The sequence below is a fragment of the Neoarius graeffei genome, chromosome 22 (assembly GCF_027579695.1).
Source record: "Neoarius graeffei isolate fNeoGra1 chromosome 22, fNeoGra1.pri, whole genome shotgun sequence".
NCBI classification, from domain to species: Eukaryota; Metazoa; Chordata; class Actinopteri; order Siluriformes; family Ariidae; genus Neoarius; species Neoarius graeffei.
In genome coordinates this window covers 20,446,640-20,473,324 of record NC_083590.1, presented here as the reverse complement: position 1 = coordinate 20,473,324, position 26,685 = coordinate 20,446,640, and the positions used below count along the sequence as shown (strand labels likewise).

The window sequence follows — 26,685 nt, the reverse complement described above, 5'->3', positions numbered from 1 at the left end:
TTTCCCTCTTCACCAAAATTCATTTTACAGAACCTATGTCTACCTCCTGACTTGACTTTGGTGGAGGCTAAAAATAAGAGGGTGCTAAGCAGCTATTCTGTGCCTGAAATTAAAGGAATAGGATATTCTTTTATTGATCCCCATGAGGGAATTCAGGTGTTGCAGTAGCTCAGTTACAGAGAAAAATATAGATAAATGCAGACTAAGTTTAAAAAAAAAAGAATAAATACACATGGTGCTAAATACGGATAATTACTCACAAAAGACAGCAACAAACAATTCTTGTTCATGGTACTACATCCATTAGTGGTGTAGAGCCTTATAAAATGACTGTGAATAAGGGAAAAATGTTACAGCCTGTACCTTTTTAAGTGATTTTCCACTGCAGGGACCATAACGGGTTAAATCCCAAGTTGTTTTTTCCCCTTCTTGGAAGTTGCAGGCTGTTCAGCAAGGCTGGGTCTAACCTGTGACTTTGTCCTTTCCTGTATGTCTGCTAGAGAAACTCGGGGTGGTTTGAGGCCTGACAGCTGTCCCTTCGCTGTCACGTTATAGAAACCTCGTACAAATAAATCTGTATCCGTGCTAGTGTGGCGTGACATAGCCTTTGAGAACTGTTGTTTTAATTTTCTCTGTTTTGTCTCACAGGAGATCGGTGTCCCGTGGTGAGGAGATGCATGAATAAAGAACGATGCTGTAAATTCAGGTTCCAGTGGACTGTGATGTAGGAGGCAGCTATGGTGGTATGGTTTGATGGATGTTTATGGTCTGCTATTTTCATCTGCTTTTGTCAATGTTTATTAAATTAAAACTACTGAAATACTGACATGGAGTGGTCTGTGTGTTTTAATGTTAAAATACCTCAAAACTGACTTATTGGCCAGCTTCATGTTGAAATTTTAAAGAATTAGACAGTAAACATTGGTCATTGATGCTAAACTGGAAAATTTAACATCTTGTAACAAACATGAATATAAGCATTTAAAGTGGTGTCCAGTACGACTATGATACTGTATAGTGCACCCACTAATCTCTATGTAAACTATCAGAGTGAGGCCATCTGCCTGCCATGTTACCACGCATGTCGGATCGATACGGTCACATCTCTGCCTAGGAAGCTACACAAAACTGGACACGTTATTCATCTAATTGTTGGGGGGGGAAAGCAAACTGGACATGTTGTTTACACAAGTGTGTCTTTTTGTGGGGGTGTTTTTGTTTTAATCAATGTACAGTATTTGATACATTTTATGATTGTGGGTCCAGTCAGGGAGATTACTGCAGATTTATTCAAACAAATAGAAAATACATGAATAACAAATGTACACTGCAACATGACTAATTCTGGTTTCCACAGAGATGGAGATGGCACGTTTATCCTTTATTTTGCCAGGAAAGTCCCATTGAGATACAATATCTCTTCTGCCAGGGAGTCCTGGCCAAAATGGCAGTAAATAAAATTTAAAAAATAATAAATTTCATATACATATCGAAAACACAGTCAAGTAACAGTAACAGGTGAAAACACAATTTCGATACAGAGACATAGAGTCAATGACTAAAATGAACTATGGAAAAAAGATAAAAAGGACTTATTTGAAACAATGAGACTGGTCTATGAGGACTGAAGTTAAGAGACTTAACACATCAATAGAAGGCAAGGAATCCAAATTGAGAATGTTTTGCAGCTCATTCCATTTGTGTGGTGCATATGAACCAAAGGCAGATTTGTCCTTGTGGTTGGAGACTGAAGAAATTTGACTGATGGGCGAGTACTGTATGTACGTACAGTGCTCAGCGTAAATGACTTTGAAAAGTACCATCTCATCATCTCTAGCTGCTTTATCCTGTTCTACAGGGTCGCAGGCAAGCTGGAGCCTATCCCAGCTGACTACGGGCGAAAGGCGGGGTACACCCTGGACAAGTCGCCAGGTCATCACAGGGCTGACACATAGACACAGACAACCATTCACACTCACATTCACACCTACAGTCAATTTAGAGTCACCAGTTAGCCTAACCTGCATGTCTTTGGACTGTGGGGGAAACCGGAGCACCCGAAGGAAACCCACGGGGAGAACATGAAAACTGCACAGAAAAGCCCTCGTCAGCCACGGGACTCAAACCCGGACCTTCTTACTGTGAGGCGACAGCGCTAACCACTACACCACCGTGCCGCCCGTGAAAGTAAGGTTAATAATATAAACTTAGATTACACATTTTTTCAGTTTTACTCAAATTAGGATGGTGCAAAAATGAGTACACCCCACAACAAAAACTACTACATCTAGTACTTTGTATGGCCTCCTTGATTTTTAATGACAGCACCAAGTCTTCTAGGCATGGAATGAACAAGTTGGTGACATTTTGCAACATCAATCTTTTTCCATTCTTCAACAATGACCTCTTTTAGTGACTGGATGCTGGATGGAGAGTGATGCTCAGCTTGTCTCTTCAGAATTCCCCATAGGTGTTCGATTGGGTTCAGATCAGGAGACATACTTGGCCACTGAATCACTTTCACCCTGTTCTTCTTCAGAAATCCAACAGTGGCCTTAGATGTGTGTTTAGTCATGTTGGAAAAGTGCACGACGACCAAGGGCACGGAGTGATGGTAGCATCTTCTCTTTCAGTATAGAGCAATACGTCTGTGAATTCATGATGCCATCAGTGACATGCAGCTCCCCGACACCAGCAGCACTCATGCAGCCCCACATAAGGACACTGCCACCACCATGTTTCACTGTAGGCACCATGCATTTTTCTTTGTATTCCTCACCTTTGCGACGCCATACAGTTTTGAAGCCATCAGTTCCAAAAACATTTATCTTGGTCTCATCACTCCAGAGTGTAGAGTCCCAGTAGTCTTCATCTTTGTCAGCATGGGTCCTCGCAAACTCTAGGCGGGCTTTTTTGTGCCTGGGCTTTAGGAGAGGCTTCTTTTGTGGACGGCATCTATGCATGCCATTCCTCTGCAGTGTACGCTGTATTGTGTCACGGGAAATAATCACCCCAGTTTGGCTTTCTACTTCTTTAGATAACTGCAGTGAACTTGCATGCCGATTTTCTTCAACCCTTCTCATCAGAAGACACTCCTGTCGAGGTGTTAACTTCCGTGGACGACCTGGACGTCTCTGTGAGATGGTTGCAGTTCCGTCTTTCTTAAATTTTTGTACCACTTTTGCTACAGTATTCTGACTGATAAGTAAAGCTTTGCTGATCATCTTGTAGCCTTCACCTTTGTGGTGTAAAGAAATTATTTTCTTTGGGGAATTCTGAAGAGACAAGTTGAGCATCACTCTCCATCCAGCATCCAGTCACTAAAAGAGGTCATTGTTGAAGAATGGAAAAAGATTGATGTTGCAAAATGTCACCAACTTGTTCATTCCATGCCTAGAAGACTTGGTGCTGTCATTAAAAATCATGGAGGCCATACAAAGTACTAGATGTAGTAGTTTTTGTTGTGGGGTGTATTCATTTTTGCACCACCCTAATTTGAGTAAAACTGAAAAATGTGTAATCTAAGTTATATTATTAACCTTACTTTCATGTTATAAGTTAAACAGATGTTTAATTTAATTAAACTTTGTCTTGTCAACATTTTGGAAATTGTTTGTGTTCATTGAGATATTGTTTAAAATGGTACTTTTCAAAGGGGGTGTACTCATTTACGCTGAGCACTGTATATATACAGTGGTGCTTGAAAGTTTGTGAACCCTTTAGAATTTTCTGTATTTCTGCATAAATATGATCAAAAACATCATCAGATTTTCACACAAGTCCTAAAAGTAGATAAAGAGAACCCAGTTAAACAAATGAGACAAAAATATTATACTTGGTCATTTATTTATTGAGGAAAATGATCAAATATTACATATTTGTGAGTGGCAAAAGTATGTGAACCTTTGCTTTCAGTATCTTGTGTACAGCAATAACTGCAACTAAATGTTTCCGGTAACTGTTGATCAGTCCTGCACACCGGCTTGGAGGAGTTTTAGTCCATACAGAACAGCTTCAACTCTGGGATGTTGGTGGGTTTCCTCACATGAACTGCTCACTTCAGGTCCTTCCACAACATTTCCATTGGATTAAAGGTCAGGACTTTGACTTGGCCATTCCAAAACATTAATTTTATTCTTCTTTAACCATTCTTTGGTAGAACGACTTGTGTGCTTAGGGTCGTTGTCTTGCTGCATGACCCATCTTCTCTTGAGATTCAGTTCATGGATAGATGTCCTGACATTTTCCTGTCTGACTGTGGATTGGTGGAGTCCAAACTCTTTAGAGATGGCTTTGTAACCTTTTCCAGCCTGATGAGCATCAACAACACTTTTCTGAGGTTCTCAGAAATCTTCTTTGTTCATGCCATGATCCACTTCCACAAACATGTGTTGTGAAGATCAGACTTTGATAGATCCCTGTTCTTTAAATAAAACAGGGTGCCCACTCACACCTGATTGTCATCCCATTGATTGAAAACACCTGACTCTAATTTCCCCTTCAAATTAACTGCTAATCCTAGAGGTTCACATACTTTTGCCACTCACAGATATGTAATATTGGATCATTTTCCTCAAGAAATAAATGACCAAGTATAATATTTTTGTCTCATTTGTTTAACTGGGTTCTCTTTATCTACTTTCAGGACTTGTGTGAAAATCTGACGATGCTTTCGGTCGTATTTATGCAGAAATATAGAAAATTCTAAAGGGTTCACAAACTTTCAAGCACCACTGTATATATATTTTATATTTTTTCGGCCGAGCGCCCCCTATGGGCCAGCCGCCACTGTTTTACACAGTGTCCTAACTTTTTTGGGTTGTAGATTAGATAACTGCATAAAACAGCACGTGTGTGTATGGGTGTACCTGAATATGACTGTATTTAATGCCAATAATATGCAAATAAGAGTGTGTTATAACAGTCATTTAACATACACAGGATATTACAGGTTGTTTTTTGAAACATGAATTGTGTATGAACAGCCTCGATAATATAGTTGCAGAAGAAGGCTTGACTTGAACTAGGCTTTGGAATCAGAATTCGAATCAGAATTGTTTTTTTTTAAATCTTTATTGAAAAGACTGACTAAGGAATTCGAATCAGAATTGTTTTTTTTTTATCTTTTTTGAAAAAGACAAACAGATGTACACAGAACAGCAGACAGGTGCTCCAATATACATGTATCATCACAAAAAAATAATAAATAAATAAATCAGAGTACACTAAGGATGTCATAAGGTTTGTAATAAAGGTGATGTCATTTTCTCCATGGACAAAATACATTATCACACTTCTACAGTCAATTAAGATGTTTATTTTTGAGATCAGAAATTGATAGATTGGGCACAGTGGAATTCGAATCAGAATGTAGATGACGTCAACCTGCTCATTTGCATATCGAACAGTATTTAAATCTCGCGCCTGAGGATGAGACCCACACAGTGAGACCGACACAGGAAGAGTACAGTGCGAACAGAGCTCCTTAATCTCTCCGCGACCTGCAGTAGGTAAGTGCACTCTGACTTTAGGAACTGTGTGCATGTTTTTGAGCAGAAGAGAAATGAGAAACTATAAGGCGAAAGAAAACATGAAGCGGTCGAGGAAAGAAAAGTCCATGGGTGACTTCCTAACGTCTTCCTAAAGTCACTAGACAATCTATTTTACTGGAGGAGAAGAAAATCTCATCTGAAAACAATATGCTTGTCCCTTGAAATGTTCCGTAATAATGCATCAGTCGCCTGGTTCTATCCGGCGATATAAAACATGATGTTAATAGCAAGCTGTAAATGATGTACAGTATGCGCCAGGGCTTTTCAAAGTGTGGGGCGCGTCTCCCCTAGGGGGAGCCAGAGTTCTTCAGGGGGCGCAACGTGAGGAAAAATAAACCAGAATAAGTTACTATTGCGGACGTTTAGCGAACTTCAGCTAGCCTTTACCAGAGACAAAATGGATCGATTTTTAGTACCTAAAGCTACAGTGAGTGAGGAGACAGAGTCTGGGCCAAGCAAAAAAAGAAGGAAGTATGACCACGATTATTTAAAGTTTGGATTTTCATGGACTGGATCTGAAGATGCTCCACTGCCACAGTGCGTTGTCTGCCAAGAGGTGCTAGCTAACGATGCTATGAGATGTTTAAAATGTGTAAAACAAGATGTTTAAAAAAAACAACAACAGATGTTTAACCTCCGGGCGGCACGGTGGTGTAGTGGTTAGCGCTGTCGCCTCACAGCAAGAAGGTCCGGGTTTGAGCCCTGGGGCCGGCGAGGGCCTTTCTGTGCGGAGTTTGCATGTTCTCCCCGTGTCCGCGTGGGTTTCCTCCGGGTGCTCCGGTTTCCCCCACAGTCCAAAGACATGCAGGTTAGGTTAACTGGTGACTCTAAATTGACCGTAGGTGTGAATGTGAGTGTGAATGGTTGTCTGTGTCTATGTGTCAGCCCTGTGATGACCTGGCGACTTGTCCAGGGTGTACCCCGCCTTTCGCCCGTAGTCAGCTGGGATAGGCTCCAGCTTACCTGCGACCCTGTAGAACAGGATAAAGCGGCTACAGATAATGAGATGAGATGTTTAAAAGGTGTAAAAAAAAAAATGTTAAAAAAGCACAGATGTTTAAACTGTGTTTTAAAAAAAGAGGTTTTAAAAAGCACAGATGTTTAAAATGTGCAAAACAAGATGTTTTTTTAAAAAAAGCACAGATGTTTAAAATGTGCAAAACAAGATGTTTTTTAAAAAAGCACAGATGTTTAAAATGTGCAAAACAAGATGTTTTAAAAAAAAAAGCACAGATGTTTAAAATGTGCAAAACAAGATGTTTTTTAAAAAAGCACAGATGTTTAAAATGTGTTAGAGGTTTTAAAAAGCACAGATGTTTAAAATGTGTAAAAACAAGATGTTTAAAAAAAAAGCACAGATGTTTAAAATGTGCAAAACAAGATGTTTTTTTTAAAAAGCACAGATGTTTAAAATGTGCAAAACAAGATGTTTTTTAAAAAAGCACAGATGTTTAAAATGTGTTAGAGGTTTTAAAAAGCACAGATGTTTAAAATATGTAAAAACAAGATGTTTTAAAAAAAAGCACAGATGTTTAAAATGTGTAAAAACAAGATGTTTTAAAAAAAAAGCACAGATGTTTAAAATGTGCAAAACAAGATGTTTTTTAAAAAAGCACATGTTTAAAATGTGCAAAACAAGATGTTTTTTAAAAAAGCACAGATGTTTAAAATGTGTTAGAGGTTTTAAAAAGCACAGATGTTTAAAATATGTAAAAACAAGATGTTTTAAAAAAAAAGCACAGATGTTTAAAATGTGCAAAACAAGATGTTTTTTTAAAAAAAGCACAGATGTTTAAAATGTGCAAAACAAGATGTTTTTTTAAAAAAAAGCACAGATGTTTAAAATGTGCAAAACAAGATGTTTTTTAAAAAAGCACAGATGTTTAAAATGTGCAAAACAAGATGTTTTTTAAAAAAGCACAGATGTTTAAAATGTGCAAAACAAGATGTTTTTTAAAAAAGCACAGATGTTTAAAATGTGCAAAACAAGATGTTTTTTAAAAAAGCACAGATGTTTAAAATGTGTAAAGAGGTTTTAAAAAGCACAGATGTTTTAAATGTGTAAAAAAAAGATGTTTTCAAAAAGCACAGATGTTTAAAATGTGTAAAAGAAAAAAATTAAAATGTGTACAACAACCTTTTTTTTTTTTTTAAATACGAATGGAACATTAAGTATAGCAACAAAAATTGTAAGGGGGCGCTGTTTATTTGCTCTCTGAGGGCGGGCTGACTCTCCCACACTTTGAAAACCCCTGGTCTAGTTTATTGACCGTGGAAAGGTGAAATGATTCCACCGAGAGGTGACAGAAAAGCAAAACAATCAGTACATCAAATTAATCACATGTACATTTCTATTTCTGATATTTTACAGTTATTGTCAACGATTTTGTTCGAGATGTACAACTTTATGTTCAGCAGCTCTGATGTTCTTCACCGCTATGAAGAAAAATATGGTGTTTCCCAAGTGGGGACAGGTATCTCTCTCTCTCTCACACACACACCTCACTTACTTCTCTTGTTGTTGTTGTTATTATTATGTCGTTAATAACTTTTTTTCTAAGGTGTATTTTATACAACAAAATGATGTACATTCGCTCACACTATCTGAAAGGAAATTGTGGGAAAGTTAGCTTGAATTTTGCATATTTTTGTCAGAAAATTTCACAAAATAATCTGAAATTCTTACACTACTACTTCTTCTTCATCTTCTGGCTGCCAGTGGTGGCTCCAGAGATTTTTCCTTAGGGTGGCAAAGGAGGGGCATAGGTTCCAGGAGGGAGGCATAGGTTATCGATGCAGCAGTTTATGCAAATCGTAGAAATCATTTTTACTTGCGCTCAAGAAAGACTCACAATCAAGTCATCTTGTCAAATATGTATTGAGCTATTGTACCATCAAGGAAAATTGATTCAACCATCTTTTCTGAAACTATATTCCCAAGCAATGAATGGAACTATTCTGCCTTAGCGATGTATCAAAAAATAGACAGATGGCGAGCGGTTTAGATTGTGGATCTTTACTGAAGACTTCAAACTTATACAGATGTGTTCATCCTCGATTTCTGTAAAACTAAAAGAAACAAATTAAGTATATCACTAAACTGAATAGCACACAGGTGAAAACGCGAGCTAGGCTGACCTGCTAGTAATGCTAACACACAACACACAAGCTGTTTACTTTCTAAAACTATTAGCTTTCATTTCGTTGCCTAGCATACACAGAAAGTAAAGCATAACTTACAGGTATAGCTACTACCGGAACCTAGTGAGACAGCACTCCATACATCCAACCAATGACTGTATAGCTGGGCTAAAAGAATAATTGAGTACCAAAATGCATTTAACATAGAAAGGACAAGACTGTGTTCTATCAGGTGAAAACAATTTGACCAACCTCTTTGCTCCAGCATGTTGCCTCATCAGAAGTCGAGCATTCAGAAGAATCATAACAGAAGAACGTCTCTCTCTGGGTGAAACCATTTCAAAATTCTGGGGGTGGGGTGGGGTGTGAAATAACGTAAATAACGGTAGGTAGAGATGAGATGAGGGCTTAGTATCTCTGTAGATAGATGTAATTGAATGTCAAAAATGTGTTTTAATAAATAATTATTTTTAAAATAGGGGGGAAACTGGGGTGGCAAGACATATTTTTACAGTGGCAACTACCACCTTTTGCCACCCCTTAAAACCATGCCTGCTGGCTGCTCCCAATTAGGGGTCTCCACAGCGGATCTTTCGTCTCCATTTCTCCCTGTCTTCCGCATCCTTCTCTACCACACCTGCCACTTTCATGTCCTCTCTCACCACATCCATGTATCTCCTCTTTGGCCTTCCTCGCTTTCATTTGCCTGGCAGCTCCATCCTAGAAGAAGAAACCTTTATTTGTCACATGCACACTTCAAGCACAGTGTAATTCATCCTCTGCATTTAACCCATCTGAAGTAGTGAACACGTGCGCACACACACACCCAGAGCAGTGGGCAGCCACACTAGCGCACCCAGGGAGCAGTCAGGGGTTCGGTACCTTGCTCAAGGGCACTTCAGCCCAAGGCCACCCCACGTTAACCTAAGTGCATGTCTTTGAACTGTGGGGGAAACCGGAGCACCCGGAGGAAACCCACGCAGAGACGGGGAGAACATGCAAACTCCGCACAGAAAGGCCCTCGCCGGCCGCTGGGTTCGAACTCAGAACCTTCTTGCTGTTAGGCGACCATGCTAACCACTACACCACCGTGCCGCCAAAAGTGAAACACTACTGTCTTGTACATCTTATCTACTGTCTTATACCATACATCCTCAATATTCTCCTTCCCACATGCTCTGAATCTCTTCTCAGGATGTGCCCATACCATCTCAGTCTCATCGCTTAGCTTCATTCCCAAGCTCTCCACATGTGCTGTCCCTCTGATGTGCTCGTTCCTTATCCTGTCCAGCCTCCCATCGCAAACCTTAACATCCTCAACTCCGCCACCTCCAACTTTGCCTCCTGTCTCTTCATTAAGGATACAGTCTCCAATCCATACATCACAGCTGCTCTCACTACTGTCTTATACATCTTACCTTTCACTTTTGCTGGGACTTTCCTATCACAAATGACTCCCGAAATCCTTCTCCAACTGCTCCACCCTGCCTGCACTCTCTTTCTCACCTCACTATCACAGCCCCCATTTTCCTGCACACACTGTAAAAAAAAAATATTTGTTGTTTTAACTTAAAAAAGTTAGTGCAAGGGCTGCCTTAAAATTTTGAGTTCACTGGAATTCGCATAGTAAGTTAAATTGTTGTGAACTTACTATATTAATTTCAGTGAACTCAAAATTTTAAGGCAGCCCTTAAGGCAACCCTCGCACTAATTTTTTTAAGTTAAAACAACAAATCATTTTTTATAGTGCAGTTGACCCCAGGTACTTGAATTCACAACTTTCTTTACGTCTACTCCTTCCATCTTCACTACACTCTCATCCCCATTCTCATTCTTACACTACATAATAACAGTTAATATACAGTGGTGCTTGAAAGTTTGTGAACCCTTTAAAATTTTCTTTATTTCTGCATACATCAGATTTTCACCCAAGTCCTAAAAGTAGATAAAGAGAACAACAAATGAGACAAAAATAATATACTTGGTCATTTATTTATCGAGGAAAATGATCCAATATTACATATCTGTGAGTGGCAAAAGTATGTGAACCTTTGCTTTGAGTATAACCAGTATCTCACTGGGCTGCAACAGCCTGCGACTAGTTGGAGACACAACAATTGCGATAAAATATGCGAATTAGTGACAATTTTCACTTGGAATCACACTGAATTGATATTCACATACCGGTATTTTACCACAATTGTTGTCTCCAACTAGTCACAGGCTGTCGCAGCCCGGCTTTCCTTCAGCAGGCAGGGAAGTAGAGGAAGCCTCACGGAAACTGACTTGAGAAGGGTTTCCGATGGCTTTGCGACTCCAGCGACGCATTTGCGGCTATTTTGAGAGAAATTTTGTCGCACGAATTTTTTGAACATGTTCAAAATTTCAGCGACGAAGGAGCGACACTTTGCGACTCATGCAAGGAAATTGAGAAGCCCCGCGAATGTTTCAAGACACTTTTGAAACTCTCTCGCGAATGACGTTCGCAATTTGTCGCAAGCGGTCACAGCCCAGTGACATACTACCCTATTTGGTGTGGCCCCCTTGTGCAGCAATAACTGCAACTAAACGTTTCCACTAACTGTTGATCAGTCCTGCACACCGGCTTGGAGGAATTTTAGCCCGTTCCTCCGTACAGAACAGCTTCAACTCTGGGATGTTGATGGGTTTCCTCACATGAACTGCTCGCTTCAGGTCCTTCCACAACATTTCCATTGGATTAAGGTCAGGACTTTGACTTGGCCATCCCAAAACATTAACTTTATTCTTCTTTAATCATTCTTTGGTGGAACGACTTGTGTGCTTAGGGTCGTTGTCTTGCTGCATGACCCACCTTCTCTTGAGATTCAGTTCATGGACAGATGTCCTGACATTTTCCTTTAGAATTCGCTGGTATAATTCAGAATTCATTGTTCAATCAATGATGGCAAGCTGTTCTGGCCCAGATGCAGCAAAACAGGCTCAAACCATGATACTACCACCACCATGTTTCACAGATGGGATAAGGTTCTTATGCTGGAATGCAGTGTTTTCCTTTCTCCAAACATAACACTTCTTATTTAAACCAAAAAGTTCTATTTTGGTCTCATCCGTCCACAAAACATTTTTCCAATAGCCTTCTGGCTTGTCCACGTGATCTTTAGCAAACTACAGACGAGCAGCAATGTTCTTTTTGGAGAGCAGTGGCTTTCTCCTTGCAACCCTGCCATGCACACCATTGTTGTTCAGTGTTCTCCTGATGGTGGACTCATGAACATTAACATTAGCCAATGTGAAAGAGGTCTTCAGTTGCTTAGAAGTTACCCTGGGGTCCTTTGTGACCTCGCTGACTATTACACGCCTTGTTCTTGGAGTGATCTTTTGCCGCTTTTCCACTACAAATGCGGCTGAGTCGGGCTGAGCCGTGCCGTGCTGAGTCGAGCTGAGTGGGGCTGTTGGAGTTGCATTTCGACTACAACCGCGCTGAACCGTGCTGGCTGGAAGTGGGTGGACACATTGGGTGGAGTTAGCGAAAGTGGGTGGACATCACGTGATGTCGTTAAGCAGCGCAAACAGTGACATCGGTGAGCTTTTAAGCGGTAGTCTCACGACCCGGATAGTAAACAATAAACATGGACATGGAGTCGTTAGTGTTGCTGGTCTTGGTGCTGTGGCTTGTTGTCACCGACAACGCCAACAGATACTGGCAAGAGCGTATAGATGAGGCGAGGCGCATAAGGCTTCAGAAATTCTCGTAATTCGTAATTATTCTTCTTCCGGGTTTGCGGTGTTTACAGATCCCAGCGCGCTCGCGGGGCGTGTGGGCATGTGAGGACACTCCTCCTCACCAATCAGTGCACAGGGGAGTGTCTGCTCACGCCCCCAGCCTCACTCGGCTCGCTTCGGCTCGCTTCAGCCCCACTCCAAAACGGTGCGAGTTTTAGGAGCTAAGCAGGGCTGAAGCGAGCTGAGTCGTGCTGTTTTTTGGTAGTCGAAACGCGAGCCGTGTCGGGCTGAAGTGAGCTGAAGCGAGCTGAAGTGAGCTGAAAAAGGGTAGTGGAAAAGGGCCATTAGTTGGTCGACCATTCCTGGGGAGAGTAACAATGGTCTTGAATTTCCTCCATTTGTACACAATCTGTCTGACTGTGGATTGGTGGAGTCCAAACTCTTTAGAGATGGTTTTGTAACCTTTTCCAGCCTGGTGAGCATCAACAATGCTTTTTCTGAGGTCCTCAGAAATCTCCTTTGTTTGATTCACTTCTACAAACATGTGTTGTGAAAATCAGACTTTGATAGATCCCTGTTCTTTAAATAAAACAGGGTGCCCACTCCCACCTGATTGTCATCCCATTGATTGAAAACACCTGACTCTAATTTCACCTTCAAATTAACTGCTAATCGTAGAGGTTCACATACTTTTGCCACTCACAGATATGTAATATTGGATCATTTTCCTCAATAAGTAAATGACCAAGTATAATATTTTTGTCTCATTTGTTTAACTGGGTTCTCTTTATCTACTTTTTTTTTTTACTATCAACGAAACTGACTTCATGTTAAAACTGTTAATGTTATCATGTTGTCTGTTATCACCCAAATGAGGATGTTTTCCCTTTTGAGTCTGGTTCTTCTCGAGGTTTCTTCCTCTTGTCTGAGGGAGTTTTTCCTTGCCACAGGCTTGCTCATTGAGGATAGATTAGGGATAAAATTAGCTCATGTTTAAAGTCATTCAAATTCTGTAAAGCTGCTTTGCGACAATGTCTATTGTTAAAAGTGCTATAGAAATAAACTTGACTTGACTTTTTGGATTTGTGTGAAAATCTGATGTTTTAGGTCATATGCAGAAATGTGGAAAATTCAGAAGGGTTCACAAACTTTCAAACACCACTGTATATAAACTTTCTGACAAACTACCAGCAAAAACAGTAGCTACATTACAAAAACAACCCAAAAAAATGTAAATTGTGAGCTTGATGCTTATACATAATTTTTAGAAAAATAAAAACATTGAGTATGTAGAAATCTGTAAAAACGTTCACATTTTGCCATCAAAGATATAAAACTATGAAATCAATATCTCAGGAAAGTGTATCGTGACAATTTATCAAGATATCAGTATTATATCGAGGATATTACACGGTGACAACTTTCTCTGGCTGACAAAACTGGCTTTTGGGACATGGAATGTCACCTCTCTGGTGGGGAAAGAGCCTGAGCTTGTGCATGGGGTTGAGCGGTACCGACTAGATATAGTTGGGCTCACCTCAACGCATAGCTTGGGATCTGGAACCACTTTCCTGGAGAGTGGTTGGACTCTCTTCTATGCTGGAGTTGCCAAGGGTGAGCGGCACCGGGCAGGGGTGGGGCTATTCATAGCCCCCCATTTCAGCATACTAACATCGGAATTCTCCCCAGTGAATGAGAGGGTCATTTCCCTGCGCCTTTGGGTCAGGGAACGGTCTCTGACTGTCATTTGTGCTTATGCGCCAAATGGTAGTTCAGAGTACCCGGCCTTCTTGGAGTCCTTGAGTGGGGTGCTAGACAGTGCACCACAAGGGGACTCCATTGTTTTACTGGGGGACTTCAATGCTCACATGGGCAATGATTGTGAGACCTGGAGGGGTGTGACTGGGAGGAATGGCCTGCCCAATCTGAACCTGAGCGGTGTTCAGTTGTTGGACTTCTGTGCCATGCACAGTTTGGCCATAACGAACACCATGTTCAAGCATAAGGGTGTCCATAAGTGCACATGGCACGAGCACACCCTAAGCCATAGATCAATGATTGACTTTGTAGTCATTTCATCTGATGTACAACCGTATGTCTTGTACACTCAGGTGAAGAGAGGAGCAGAGCTGTCAACTGATCACTACCTGGTGGTGAGCTGGATCAGATGGTGGGGGAGGAGGCCGGACAGGCCCTGGCAGGCCCAAACGTGTAGTGAGGGTATGCTGGGAATGTCTGGCGGAGGCTCCTATCTGTCAGATCTTCAACTGCCACATCCGGCAGAGCTTCAACTGCATACTGGGGGAGGATGGGGGCATTGAGTCTGAGTGGACCATGTTCCGTACCTCCATTGCTGAGGCGGCTGTGCAGAGCTGCGGCTGCAAGGTTGTTGGTGCCTGTCGTAGCGGTAATCCCTGAACCCGGTGGTGGACACCTGCAGTGAGGGGAGCCATCAAGCTGAAGGAGTCCTATTGGGCTTGGTTAGCCTGTGGGTCTCCAGAGGCAGCTGACAGATACCAATGGGCCAAGCAGAATGCGGCTCTGGCGGTCACTGAAGCAAAAACTTGGGTGTGGGAGGAGTTCTGTGAAGCCATGGAAAGTGACTTTTGGTTGGGGCCTCAAAGAGATTCTGGCAAACCGTCCGGCACCTCAGGAAGGGGAAGCAGTGCTCTGTCCCTACTGTTTACAGCGAGGATGGCGTGCTATTGACCTCAACTGGGGGCATCATCTGACGGTGGAAGGAATACTTTGAGGATCTCCTCAATCCCGCCTTCATGTTGTCCGCCTTCATGTTCTCCGCAGGGTGGTTGGGCTCTCCCTTAGACAGGGTGAGAAGCTTGGTCATTCGGGAGAGACTCGGTGTAGAACAGCTGCTCCACATCAAAAGGAGTCAGTTGAGGTGGTTCGGACACCTTGTTAGGATGCCCCCTGGACACCTCCCAAGGGAGGTTTTCTGGGCATGCCCCACTGGGAGGAGACCCCGGGGCAGACCCAGGACATGCTGGAGAGATTACATCTCTTGGCTGGCCTGGGAACGCCTTGGTATTCCCCCGGAAGAGCTGGTGGACGTGGCCAGGGAAAGGGAAGTCTGGGCTGCTCTGCTTAGGCTGCTACCCCCGTGACCCAGACCCAGATAAGCAGTAGAAGATGGATGGATATTACAGTGGCGCAGAGATATGAAGTTTATCTTCAAGTGGTGAATGTAGATATTACAAGTGAGTGACGTGGATGAATGATATATTTTTCAACACGAGAAGTTCATATCTTCGTGCCGCCATGTAATGTTCTTTATATTATATGGACACATCTGCAAATAAAAACACGCAAGTTAATCATAATATTTTTTTTTTATCTGGTTCATGATTTTGACACTGCACGTCCAGTCAGTGGGAAAACACTGGGAGTGATGTCATCAGAGTGAAATATCGGGAATTATTATACATACAGGACACTTTTTCAATGGAATAAAAACATGTATTCTATTCCCTTCTTGTGGGTTTCATTCATTTGGTTTGAGAGCATGCAATATTGTTAGCATATCGCTTATCCTACGTGTATTATGTCACTACCCAATGGAGAATGAGCACTGAATATGGTTTACGATATTACACGGTTATCAAGACATGATGTCACATGCTGAAGCTGATATGAATATCCAATGAGAGTTTTCTGCCGCCCAATCGAATGAATAATAATAATAATAATAACAACGTGTTGCCAGGCAAAACAAACCTCACCTGGTAGCACTTATGGTGAATATGAAGGACGATATCGCGAAAAAACGATTTTGACCTTTTGGTGAGCTTGACCTTAATTTTGACCTTGTGTGAACATACTTGGCCAATAAACATGGTTCTGATTCTCTGCTGCTCTCAGCCAGTCAGAACACCCTGTACTACGTACTCCTCTCAGCCAATTAGAACACACCGTACTGCGCTATTGTCACACTCTTACATTCTTACAGCACAATGACATAGTGGCTACCGCCTCTACAGTGGGGCAAAAAAGTATTTAGTCAGTCACCAATTGTGCAAGTTCTCCCACTTGCTCCCACTATGAGAGACAAAATGAGAAAAAAAAATCCAGAAAATCACTGATTTTTAAATAATTTATTTGCAAATTATGGTGGAAAATAAGTATTTGGTCAATAACAAAAGTTTATCTCAATACTTTGTTATATACCCTTTGTTGGCAATGACAGAGGTCAAATGTTTTCTGCAAGTCTTCACAAGGTTTTCACACACTGTTGCTGGTATTTTGACCCATTCCTCCATGCAGATCTCCTCTAGAGCAGTGATGTTTTGGGGCTGTGGCTGGGCAACACGGACTTTCAACTCCCTCCAAAGATTTTCTATGGGGTTGAAATCTGGAGACTGGCTAGGCCACTCCAGGACCTTGAAATGCTTCTTATGAAGCCATTCCTTCGTTGCCCGGGCGGTGTGTTTGGGATCATTGTCATGCTGAAAGACCCAGCCACGTTTCATCTTCAATGCCCTTGCTGATGGAAGGAGGTTTTCTCTTAATCTCATGATACATGGCCCCATTCATTCTTTCCTTTACACGGATCAGTCGTCCTGGTCCCTTTGCAGAAAAACAGCCCCAAAGCATGATGTTTCCACCCCCATGCTTCACAGTAGGTATGGTGTTCTTTGGATGCAACTCAACATTCTTTCTGCTCCAAACACGACAAGTTGAGTTTTTACCAAAAAGTTCTATTTTGGTTTCATCTGACCATATGACATTCTCCCAATCCTCTTCTGGATCATCCAAATGCTCTCTAGCAAACTTCAGACGGGTCTGGACATGTACTGGCTTAAGCAGGGGGACACGTCTGGCACTGCAGGATTTGAGTCCCTGGCGGCGTAGTGTTACTGATGGTAGCCTTTGTTACTTTGGTCCCAGCTCTCTGCAGGTCATTCACTAGGTCCCCCCATGTGTTTCTGGGATTTTTGCTCACCGTTCTTGTGATCATTTTGACCCCACGGGGTGAGATCTTGCATGGAGCCCCAGATCGAGGGAGATTGTCAGTGGTCTTGTATGTCTTCCATTTTCTAATAATTGTTCCCACAGTTGATTTCTTCACACCAAGCTGCTTACCTATTGCAGATTCAGTCTTCCCAGCCTGGTGCAGGTCTACAATTTTGTTTCTGGTGTCCTTTGACAGCTCTTTGGTCTTGGCCATAGTGGAGTTTGGAGTGTGACTGTTTGAGGTTGTGGACAGGTGTCTTTTATACTGATAACGAGTTCAAACAGGTGCCATTAATACAGGTAATGAGTGGAGGACAGAGGAGCCTCTTAAAGAAGTTACAGGTCTGTGAGAGCCAGAAATCTTGCTTGTTTGTAGGTGACCAAATACTTATTTTACCGAGGAATTTACCAATTAATTCATTAAAAATCCTACAATGTGATTTCCTGGATTCTTTCCCCCCATTCTGTCTCTCATAGTTGAAGTGTACCTATGATGAAAATTACAGGCATCTCTCATCTGTTTAAGTGGGAGAACTTGCACAATTGGTGGCTGACTAAATACTTTTTTGCCCCACTGTATATGAAGCAGTAGCCACAAAAACCTTGACCGGATAACCCCCAAAATGTTGGAGGTTCTATTTGAGACCGATGCCCATCTATCTTGAAAGTTTCATGAGCATTGGTCCAGCCGTTTTCCCGTAACATTAGCAAAAAACAAACTCCACCGAAAACAATACCTCACCCCCGGTGGACTCTGTCCCAGGTGAGGTGGTAATATTGGCTGGCTGTTTTTCATGGTATATCAGATATATTCCATTCAGCTACTCATCTTCAACTTGTTCAGCATCATGCTAGCTGAACGGAATATATCTGATAGACCACTCAACGCTATTTAAAGATTTCACTCAGATCTGCGATTGTATCTTCTGAAAAACGCGAGTTTTTCAACACAAGAAGAAACTTCATATCTTCAAGCCAGAGTGTTATATATAACTTTTTTTTTTAATATAGACACCTTCATAAACAAACTACCCAAATTTATCAAAACAATTCATCGATTTCCTCACGAGTGACATACAGAGATTTATGTCACGGTCTTGGTTCTCCATGTCCCGGACAGAGCTCGTATGAAAAATACAAGTGGTGTATTTCCCAGTAAAACACTCATGTCCATATAACACATTGTTGTATCACCTAGCCCTGCAGTAACCATAACAGTGCAGTAATGTAATCATTTTTACCCACAAGATAGTTTGAAATAAATAAAAATAAACCCATGTTTCCAAGGTGTTATGTTTAACCCAGTTTGTAATCCTGAACACAGTTAGATTAAAAACAGTACAATACTGTCAAATGAATGTTCGTTTATATTAGTATGTACAGTACGAGTCTTATCTCTAACTCATGTTTTAGCTCCAGGGAGTGCCACCAATCTGGACCATGATGATGGCTACTTCTCCGATCGCTGGAGTCAAACGTTTCCTGGCCCTCTGCTGAGGTGAGAATCGCTTTCTCCTCTCATATAACACACATTAAATACACAGGCTATATCGGAAGTAATGTTTTGTGCTGTCCTGTTTCATTATCTGTCACAGCAAAGAGATACAGAAAGAGGACCTGGTTGCCTTTATCCAGAAGAAATCTCAGGAGTGTCTCCTGCATGTGGATGAACCTTGGCAAAAAGAAGCCTACATCTTCTGGATGATTATGGAGCTCTTCTGCAAGAAAGATGGAGTAAGTTTTGTAGTTCATTATGTCATGGTTGAAGCAAAATTCTCTGAAATGTAAAAAATTGCATTAGTGATTAAATATACACTCATCGGCCACTTTATTAAGTACACCCACCCAGCTGCTGTTTTATGCAGGTATCTAATCAGCCAATTCCTTGACAGCAACACAATGCATAAAATCATGCAGATACAAATCAAGAGCTTCAGTTAATGTTCACTTCAAACATCAGAATGGGAAAAATTATGATCTCCAAAGTGTGCCTTTCACTGTGGCATGGGTGTTGGTTTGAGCCAGATGGACTGGTTTGAGTATTTCAGAAGCTGTTGATTTCCTGGGGTTTTCACACACAACAGTCTCTAGAGTTTACACAGAGAGAATGGTGCGAAAAACAAAAAAAACATTGAGTGAGCGACAGTTCTGTAGGTGGAAACAAACGCCTTGTTAAGAGAAGTCAGAGGAAAATGGCCAGATTGGTTCAAGCTGCCAGGAAAGATATAGCAACTCTTTACAACCGTGGTGAGCAGAAAAGCATCTCAGCATGCAACAGCACAACACGGCATTGGGTTCCAGTCCTGCAGCCAAGAACAGGAATCTTAGAATCAAGAACAAGTTCCTATTAAAGTGGCCAGTGAGTGTACTTGTGCTAAACATGCAAGTTAAAATACTTTTTTTTTTTTTTTTATAGAAACCAATGATGTGTGAAGTCGCACCATGTGTCTTCAAGGGTTACAGGTGTCTGAGGAAGAACAGAGCAAAAGTGAGTATATCATCACATCAACATCACCACCTGACTGTATTATGTGTTGTAAATGTGTACTTCTGCATTGTTTTATGTTGGTGTCATGCTGACTAACATGAAATTCCTGCTACAGGTTATTGGTGGGGAGAATCAGGAAAATTGGTGCCTTTCTCTGGCACATCTCTTGTGCTTCCCTGTCCCAGACGACGAGAAAAAAGAAGCTCTGATTGAAATGGCAGACAGTCTTGGTATGGAGAAGCTTCACAGTAACAGTGTATTTTCTGAAAGTAACCTCTCTTGTATCTATCATCAGCTCTGGGCTGTTTCATGTTTCATGGACTCTGATGTATTGCTTTTCACCTGTAGCCCACAAAGGACAGTTTTTTCCTGCACAGATCTGCTATGTGGTAGCCCAACAAGAACTGGGAACATACAGTAACGCCATCTTTGACCTGATTGGATGTGGAAGGTATTTTGGTTTTCTGCATGTGTGTGCACGTTTATTTTCCTTCACTTGTGACCTAATATTTAATTCTCTTTTGCAGCAGGTTGCAGCTAAACAGTAAAGCAGCCATCAGGGAAGCGATTGAGCGTACTGAAATCTATGAATACATGCTGTTCCTGTCCTCCGGGTTCGCTCAGAAAAACTTCCAGGTTAGAATTTCTCTCAATTTTTTTTTTTAAATATAAAACCATCTAAAATTTAAATGGGATGCGTTGTCCTGATGATGAATGACTCTTTCTGCCTTAGAAATACAAGGCCTTGCATGCCATCAAGCTTGCCGAAGCTGGACTTCCTGATCGTGCTCATGAGTATGGTGTATGCATTGCTACAGCAGTGATCGCTTCATCCATCAGCGTCTCGGGGCAGCTGAAGAGACTGATGATGATGGTAAACATGATATTCAATACACTAAAAATTATTACTTTGAATTTTATTGTACATGATTTTGATTTACTGGCAATGTCTACTACCTGTCCCCCCCCTCTCTCTCTCTCACTCTCTCTCTCTCTCTCTCTCATAAAGTACTGTAAATAAATTATAGTAAACAACTATAATATCTTACATAATATAAAATAGCACATAATCCAGTTTGCTCAATTGGTGGATGCTTTAAAAAAAGTGACTAATTGTAAATGCAGGAAACAATTAAGATGAAAGTTACAGGTCTTGTTCAAGGACATAACCATGGTAATTCAGTTTGGTGGTGCATGGATTTGAACACACATCCTTCTGATCTGATCCGTAACTCAATGCCTTCATGACAAAGCCACCAAAACAGTCTCAGCTAGCGTTAATTCAACCACCTCCACCACTCAATTAACTTGTTATACTGGATTATGTGTTGGTGTATTTTCGAGGTTTTAAATGCATAGTATTGTCTTCATCACCACTTTATTTTGACTTTGCCTGTCTGTCTTGTAGTTATATAAAATGCTGCACCAGAAGAAGTCAGAAGATCTTGACCAAGAACAGTTCACACATAGCTGCCATAACGTGTCTTTGGAGACTGCGGACTCCAAATGTGGCCTAATGTCTGGTCAGACTCCTGCACTCCAGCTTTCTCTTCCAGAGATGATCGTTACACCGCAGGGTATGTTAGAATTCACTATTTGCACAAAACCTATTTAACATTGCAAAATCACCTGGCAATTCTTTATAGCTCGCTCACACATAAATCAGTAAAAATTAACTGTAGAGAGAGAAAGAGATGAAGGTTGAAAGCATGAGGCTCGTGCATTCTCATTTCAGTTGAACTGAATGATTGTGTGTCTGTTGAACAGAAGTGTTAGAGTCGAGGTACATTCAGGGAGAGCTGCTGGGACAAGGAGGCTTTGGCTATGTGTTTGCAGGAGTCCGTAAGGAGGATGGGAAACAGGTAAATATATCTGCACATATACAGTTTTTCATTTACTCCATTACATTACAATAACTCTCCATTTCCTGACATCTAATGTCATAGCTGTGGAATTGTAGTAATTGTATTAATTTGTTAACTTACAGCTTTTAGAACGTACTAATTGTTTTGTTTTTTTTTTAATCTGTGAACAGGTTGCTATTAAATATGTCTCCAAGGCAAGTGATGACAAATACATCAACATTGTAAGTAAACTTACAGTACTCTTAAGTCACCTCCCAATCATGTTTCAGATTCACATTTCATTATCCTTCATTCAGAACAGATATGAGTAAAAGGCTGCCGATCTAGACTCAGAACCAATCCAAAACATTTTCCATTGCTTACCACGGTTTAGACATATTTTACTCCAAACCCACGCGTGTCATGTTTTGTTGTAATTTTAGCCCGGAGAGAAGGACCCCCTCCCTCTGGAAGTTGGCTTGATGCTGATGACGTCCACGCAGAGTCACTGTGAAAATGTAGTAGAGCTGCTGGAATGGTTTGAAGTGACTGAGTGGATCATCCTGGTTCTGGAGCGACCCAGTCCCTGCATGGACCTGCAGGAGTATTGTAGTTCTTACTACAATAATGAAATGCCTGAAACACTGGCTCGTGACATCATGTGGCAGGTGGTTCAGGCTGCTCGTCACTGTTGTGATCACGGAGTTCTGCATCGTGACATCAAGTCTGAGAATCTTCTCATCAACACCGAGACATTGCAAGTAAAGTTGATCGACTTTGGCTGTGGCGACTTGTTAAAGGACTCCTACTACACGAGCTTTTATGGTAATTGTACAATACATATGGGATATAATCAAAGACAAGACAGTGGGGAATAATTTTTGTAATGGTTGCTGCTCTTTCTTTCTTTTTCACTCAGGAACTCCTGTTTATTCTCCTCCTGAGTGGATATGTGACAAGCAGTATCTGGGACGTCCTGCTACTGTCTGGAGTCTGGGTGTGCTCCTATATTACTTGCTCCATGGAGACTTTCCCTTTGAGACCAAAGAGGAAATTAGTAATTGGCACGTATATGTAGATCGTACGCTGTCTAGAGGTGAGACAGTGCAGAAGCATCACATTTACACCTGTGTCGTAAAACTGTATAAATTGCACCGCAAAATTAGTTTCAACATCATGATACATTTTTGTTTGTCATTGTGCACACAGACTGCCGTGAACTCATATTATGGTGCCTGAAGAAAGATCCTCAGTCTCGGCCATCCTTGGAGGAGATCATCAGACACAAGTGGTTTACTTCAAGTGGAACTTCACAAGTGAAACTTCAGGAAGACCTGGTAAGACAACAAGAATAGATTAGACCTAATTAAAATAAGTAAAATCAGTTAGTGTGTTGCATGCAGTCATATATGATTAGATATTTCTATTTACTAAATCATACTTATTACACATGAATTCATGATGTAAAAATCTTTTCTCAGTGCCCGATGTTTCACGAGATGCCTGCGTATCAGCTTTTTCCTCAGACACCCTGGAGGAGCCTAGACGGTACGTTATAATCCACCATTTGCACAAAAAACTGTGGTGAATGATGCTGTGTATGATTGATTATATGTAATTACTGTTCAGTATTGAGAAGGTAGATATGCAGAGTGCGGAAGCTGCAAATGTATATTCTCCAGAGTTGTCTAAGAGTAATACCCAGGGTTCTCCAGAAAATCTGGAGTAGCAGGCAAAAAAAAAAAGCAGGTGGCTCTGGAATTTGCAGCGGCAAAGGCACGCTGATGTTTCATACATACTTGCAAAATATGTATGAAATTTACCACTAGTGGCCTAGTGGTAGTGTGCCTGCCTCTTGATTGGGAGATCGTGAGTTCTATTCACGGTCAGGTCATACCAGAGACCATCATAAAAATGGTACCTTCTGGCAAGGCACGCTGCAATACAGATGTGAGTGGGGAGTCAAACTCTTGTGGTTACCATAGGACTAACCCCCCACTGTAACCCTAGCTATGTAATAGGCGAATCGATCAACAAATATGCCGTCATTTCCGGTCACACTAGACCCAAATCAAAGAAAATTTCGTGGTGAAATACTTGGATTTATAGCAAATTATGGGCAGCAGAGACGATATAAATCACTTGACCATTGAAAGGTAAGATTTTTTTTCTGAGATCACTTAGTCGGCACAGACCGTCTGTATAGGCGGAGAAAACCGCTGGCCACCGGCGCTTGTGGACATCTCCGAATACCTGATCAATCACAAAATGTTTGGAAAAACACAGTTTTCACATACTTCCTACCTACTTCCTTGTTTACTTCATTTTACATTCAGACTGTAATATTTATGCCAGATTAATAATTCATTACTGTCTATTGTGAGAGGACAAGAGCATAAAGCATTCATTCTTATTTCAGTTGAACTCAATGACTGTTTGTTTAAAAGAGGTGTCTTTGTCACCGTGTGCTGTAGGAGTGCTGCGGAAAAAAAACCCCAGCAGCTACGCGTTTGAGACGGTGACTGTGTGAACCACTGGTTTGTGACCTCATGCTTCAGGTGGTTCAGGCTGCTCATTATTACTGTGACTGCAAAATTCTTCATCGCGACTTTAAGGCAGAGAATCTTCTCCTCAACAGAGTGCAAATGAAGTTAATTGACTTTGACTGTGGGGACTTGTCAAAGGACTTCGTCTCCACGAGCTTTGAAGGTAAGTGTACAATACATATGGGATATAATCAAAGACAAGACAGTGGGGAATCATATTTGTAATGGTTGCTGCTCTTTCTGTTTATATATGTGTTGGACAACAGCAGACATCCTGCTACTGGACACTTTCCCTTCCAGACCAATGATGATCTGAACATACTTGTCGATCATGAGCTGTTGAGAGGTGAGACAGTGCAGAAGCATCACATTTACCCCTGTATAATAAAGCTGGATAACTTTCACAGCAAAATTTGTTCCAACATAATGATTATTTATTGTTTGCCACTGTGCACACAGACTGCTGCGATCTGATATTGTGGTGTTAAAATAACGTAAGATACACTACAGTAGTGCAGTATAATTAGTGAACTGTATTTGATCATATTGAGCTCTGTAACAGATCACTGTGATTACACAATCATATTAAAGTGCATATGACGGGTAAATTCAGGAGCAAGATCAATGTAATTCACCTATTTTATATTAAACTTTGGTCAAATATCTGTAACATTCTGCATTCTCTGCAATTTTTTTTACCTTGCGCAATACCAGAAAAATTCAGTTGAAATCAAGCCATTTGAGGCGAATTGGTCCGCCTCTGAAAAAACTTGGCATTTGGATTTCCCGGGAAGCACTGATTTTTGTGACGTCGCATGCGGCACGCCTCCTTCTGAATCCTACGTCAGCGCTGGTTTGTTTATGAGAAAATGACCTGGTGGTTTTCTGCAAATTTCTTCAACGTTATTGCGTAATTATTAAAATGGTTAACAGATGTATCGTAGGAGGGTGTAGAAACACCAATCATGATGGGATTAGTACTCATCATTTCCCAAAAGACCGGACAATGAGAGAGAAATGGGAGCGCTTGGTCTACACAGGCTGTGCACTGAAACCGTGCAAAGCTCGCGCAGCCTGCTGGCGCTTCCGCAGATAACGTCACAAATCTGGCTCCAGACTCCCTTGGGATTTTTCCAGACATGTTTTGTTATTTTATTTTTTGTTGCTGTAGACAGATGGCCTTGTGCAAAATTACCCTTCTGGATGAGTGTGTAAAGGGACATACTTTCATATTAAAAAACAATAAAGAATTGGTCCAGAATATGCACTTTAAGAATATTTAATTATATTCATGAAAAAAGTATAAGGCGGCACGGTGGTGTAGTGGTTAGCGCTGTCGCCTCACAGCAAGAAGGTCCTGGGTTCGAGCCCCGGGGCCGGTGAGGGCCTTTCTGTGCGGAGTTTGCATGTTCTCCCCGTGTCCGCGTGGGTTTCCTCCGGGTGCTCCGGTTTCCCCCACAGTCCAAAGACATGCAGGTTAGGTTAACTGGTGACTCTAAATTGAGCGTAGGTGTGAATGTGAGTGTGAATGGTTGTCTGTGTCTATGTGTCAGCCCTGTGATGACCTGGTGACTTGTCCAGGGTGTACCCCGCCTTTCGCCCGTAGTCAGCTGGGATAGGCTCCAGCTTGCCTGCGACCCTGTAGAAGGATAAAGCGGCTAGAGATGATGAGATGAGATGAGAAAAAAGTATAAAACAAGGAAATATGGATTGAGTTCTATCCTTGTTTATTTCATATCTAACCTTTTTTTTTTTTTTTTTTGCAGGTCTGTGTCCTGAAACACATCCTTGGTGCTCCAAACCTTTACAGCACAAAAATAACCAAAAAAAACAAGTAAATGAGATGTAACCTTACAAAATGTAGTGTTCACATTATTATTGGAGATTTCTGTTTAAATATTATTATTATTATTATTATTATTATTATTAATTATTATTATAAAATCTTATGTTGATTATATATTATATGTTATTACATATCACTTATTTCTTATTGCAATTTATATGATGTTATTGTTTAACAACAAATTGTTTCCTTACAAAGTGTATATTTATTTATTATACATTTTTAAAATTGCAGATTAAATTTTATTATTATTATTAATTATTATAAAATCTTATGTTGATTATATATTATATGATGTTATTACATATCACTTATTTCTTATTGCAATTTATATGATGTTATTGTTCTATTTAACAACAAATTGTTTCCTTACAAAGTGTATATTTTTTTATTATACATTTTTAAAATTGCAGATTAAATTTTATAATGAAAATAATAGCATTAGATCATTAAGTGCTTTTTTTTATCATTTTGCTTTTTTAGATTGCAAAAAGTTTCAATCTGATATGAAACGAGCATAAGGCAAAATAAATTTACTGATAACTACTTGCTTGAGTAATTTTAGCGTTTTGTTGTCGAACTATTAATGCTGTTA

The 26,685-nt window shown here is 40.9% G+C and overlaps 1 protein-coding gene, 1 long non-coding RNA gene and 1 other non-coding gene across 4 annotated transcripts in view; all 3 read left to right on the top strand.

The window, feature by feature from the left end:
- The window catches only part of LOC132870394 (uncharacterized), a 130,948-nt gene extending 130,122 nt beyond the window's left edge, over positions 1–826 (top strand). Inside the window, exon 6 of the long non-coding RNA XR_009651105.1 lies at positions 649–826. This is a non-coding gene — a long non-coding RNA (uncharacterized LOC132870394). The remainder of the gene's footprint in view (positions 1–648) is intronic.
- On the top strand, positions 437–570 carry LOC132871070 (small nucleolar RNA SNORA9). Its single transcript, XR_009651258.1, has one exon. It is a non-coding gene; the product is annotated as a small nucleolar RNA SNORA9 (small nucleolar RNA).
- Positions 827–4,740: 3,914 nt separating the features above from the next.
- Positions 4,741–26,182, top strand: LOC132870393 (uncharacterized). 2 transcript variants are annotated; one of them, XM_060904033.1, is made up of 19 exons: positions 4,741–5,510; positions 7,924–8,026; positions 18,780–18,864; positions 18,962–19,100; positions 19,783–19,854; positions 19,970–20,084; positions 20,203–20,305; positions 20,382–20,490; positions 20,588–20,728; positions 21,263–21,431; positions 21,622–21,716; positions 21,890–21,940; positions 22,142–22,523; positions 22,618–22,794; positions 22,908–23,035; positions 23,180–23,246; positions 24,173–24,407; positions 24,511–24,590; positions 26,011–26,182. In XM_060904033.1, exons 2-17 carry the CDS (start codon positions 7,948–7,950, stop codon positions 24,226–24,228), a joined length of 1,968 nt encoding a protein of 655 aa, XP_060760016.1. In that variant the 5' UTR covers positions 4,741–5,510; positions 7,924–7,947; the 3' UTR covers positions 24,229–24,407; positions 24,511–24,590; positions 26,011–26,182. The 2 variants fall into 2 exon arrangements, with proteins under 2 accessions (XP_060760016.1, XP_060760015.1); XM_060904032.1 differs by lacking the exon at positions 4,741–5,510 and having other exon boundaries at positions 7,617–8,026.
- The last annotated feature ends 503 nt before the right edge of the window (positions 26,183–26,685 follow it).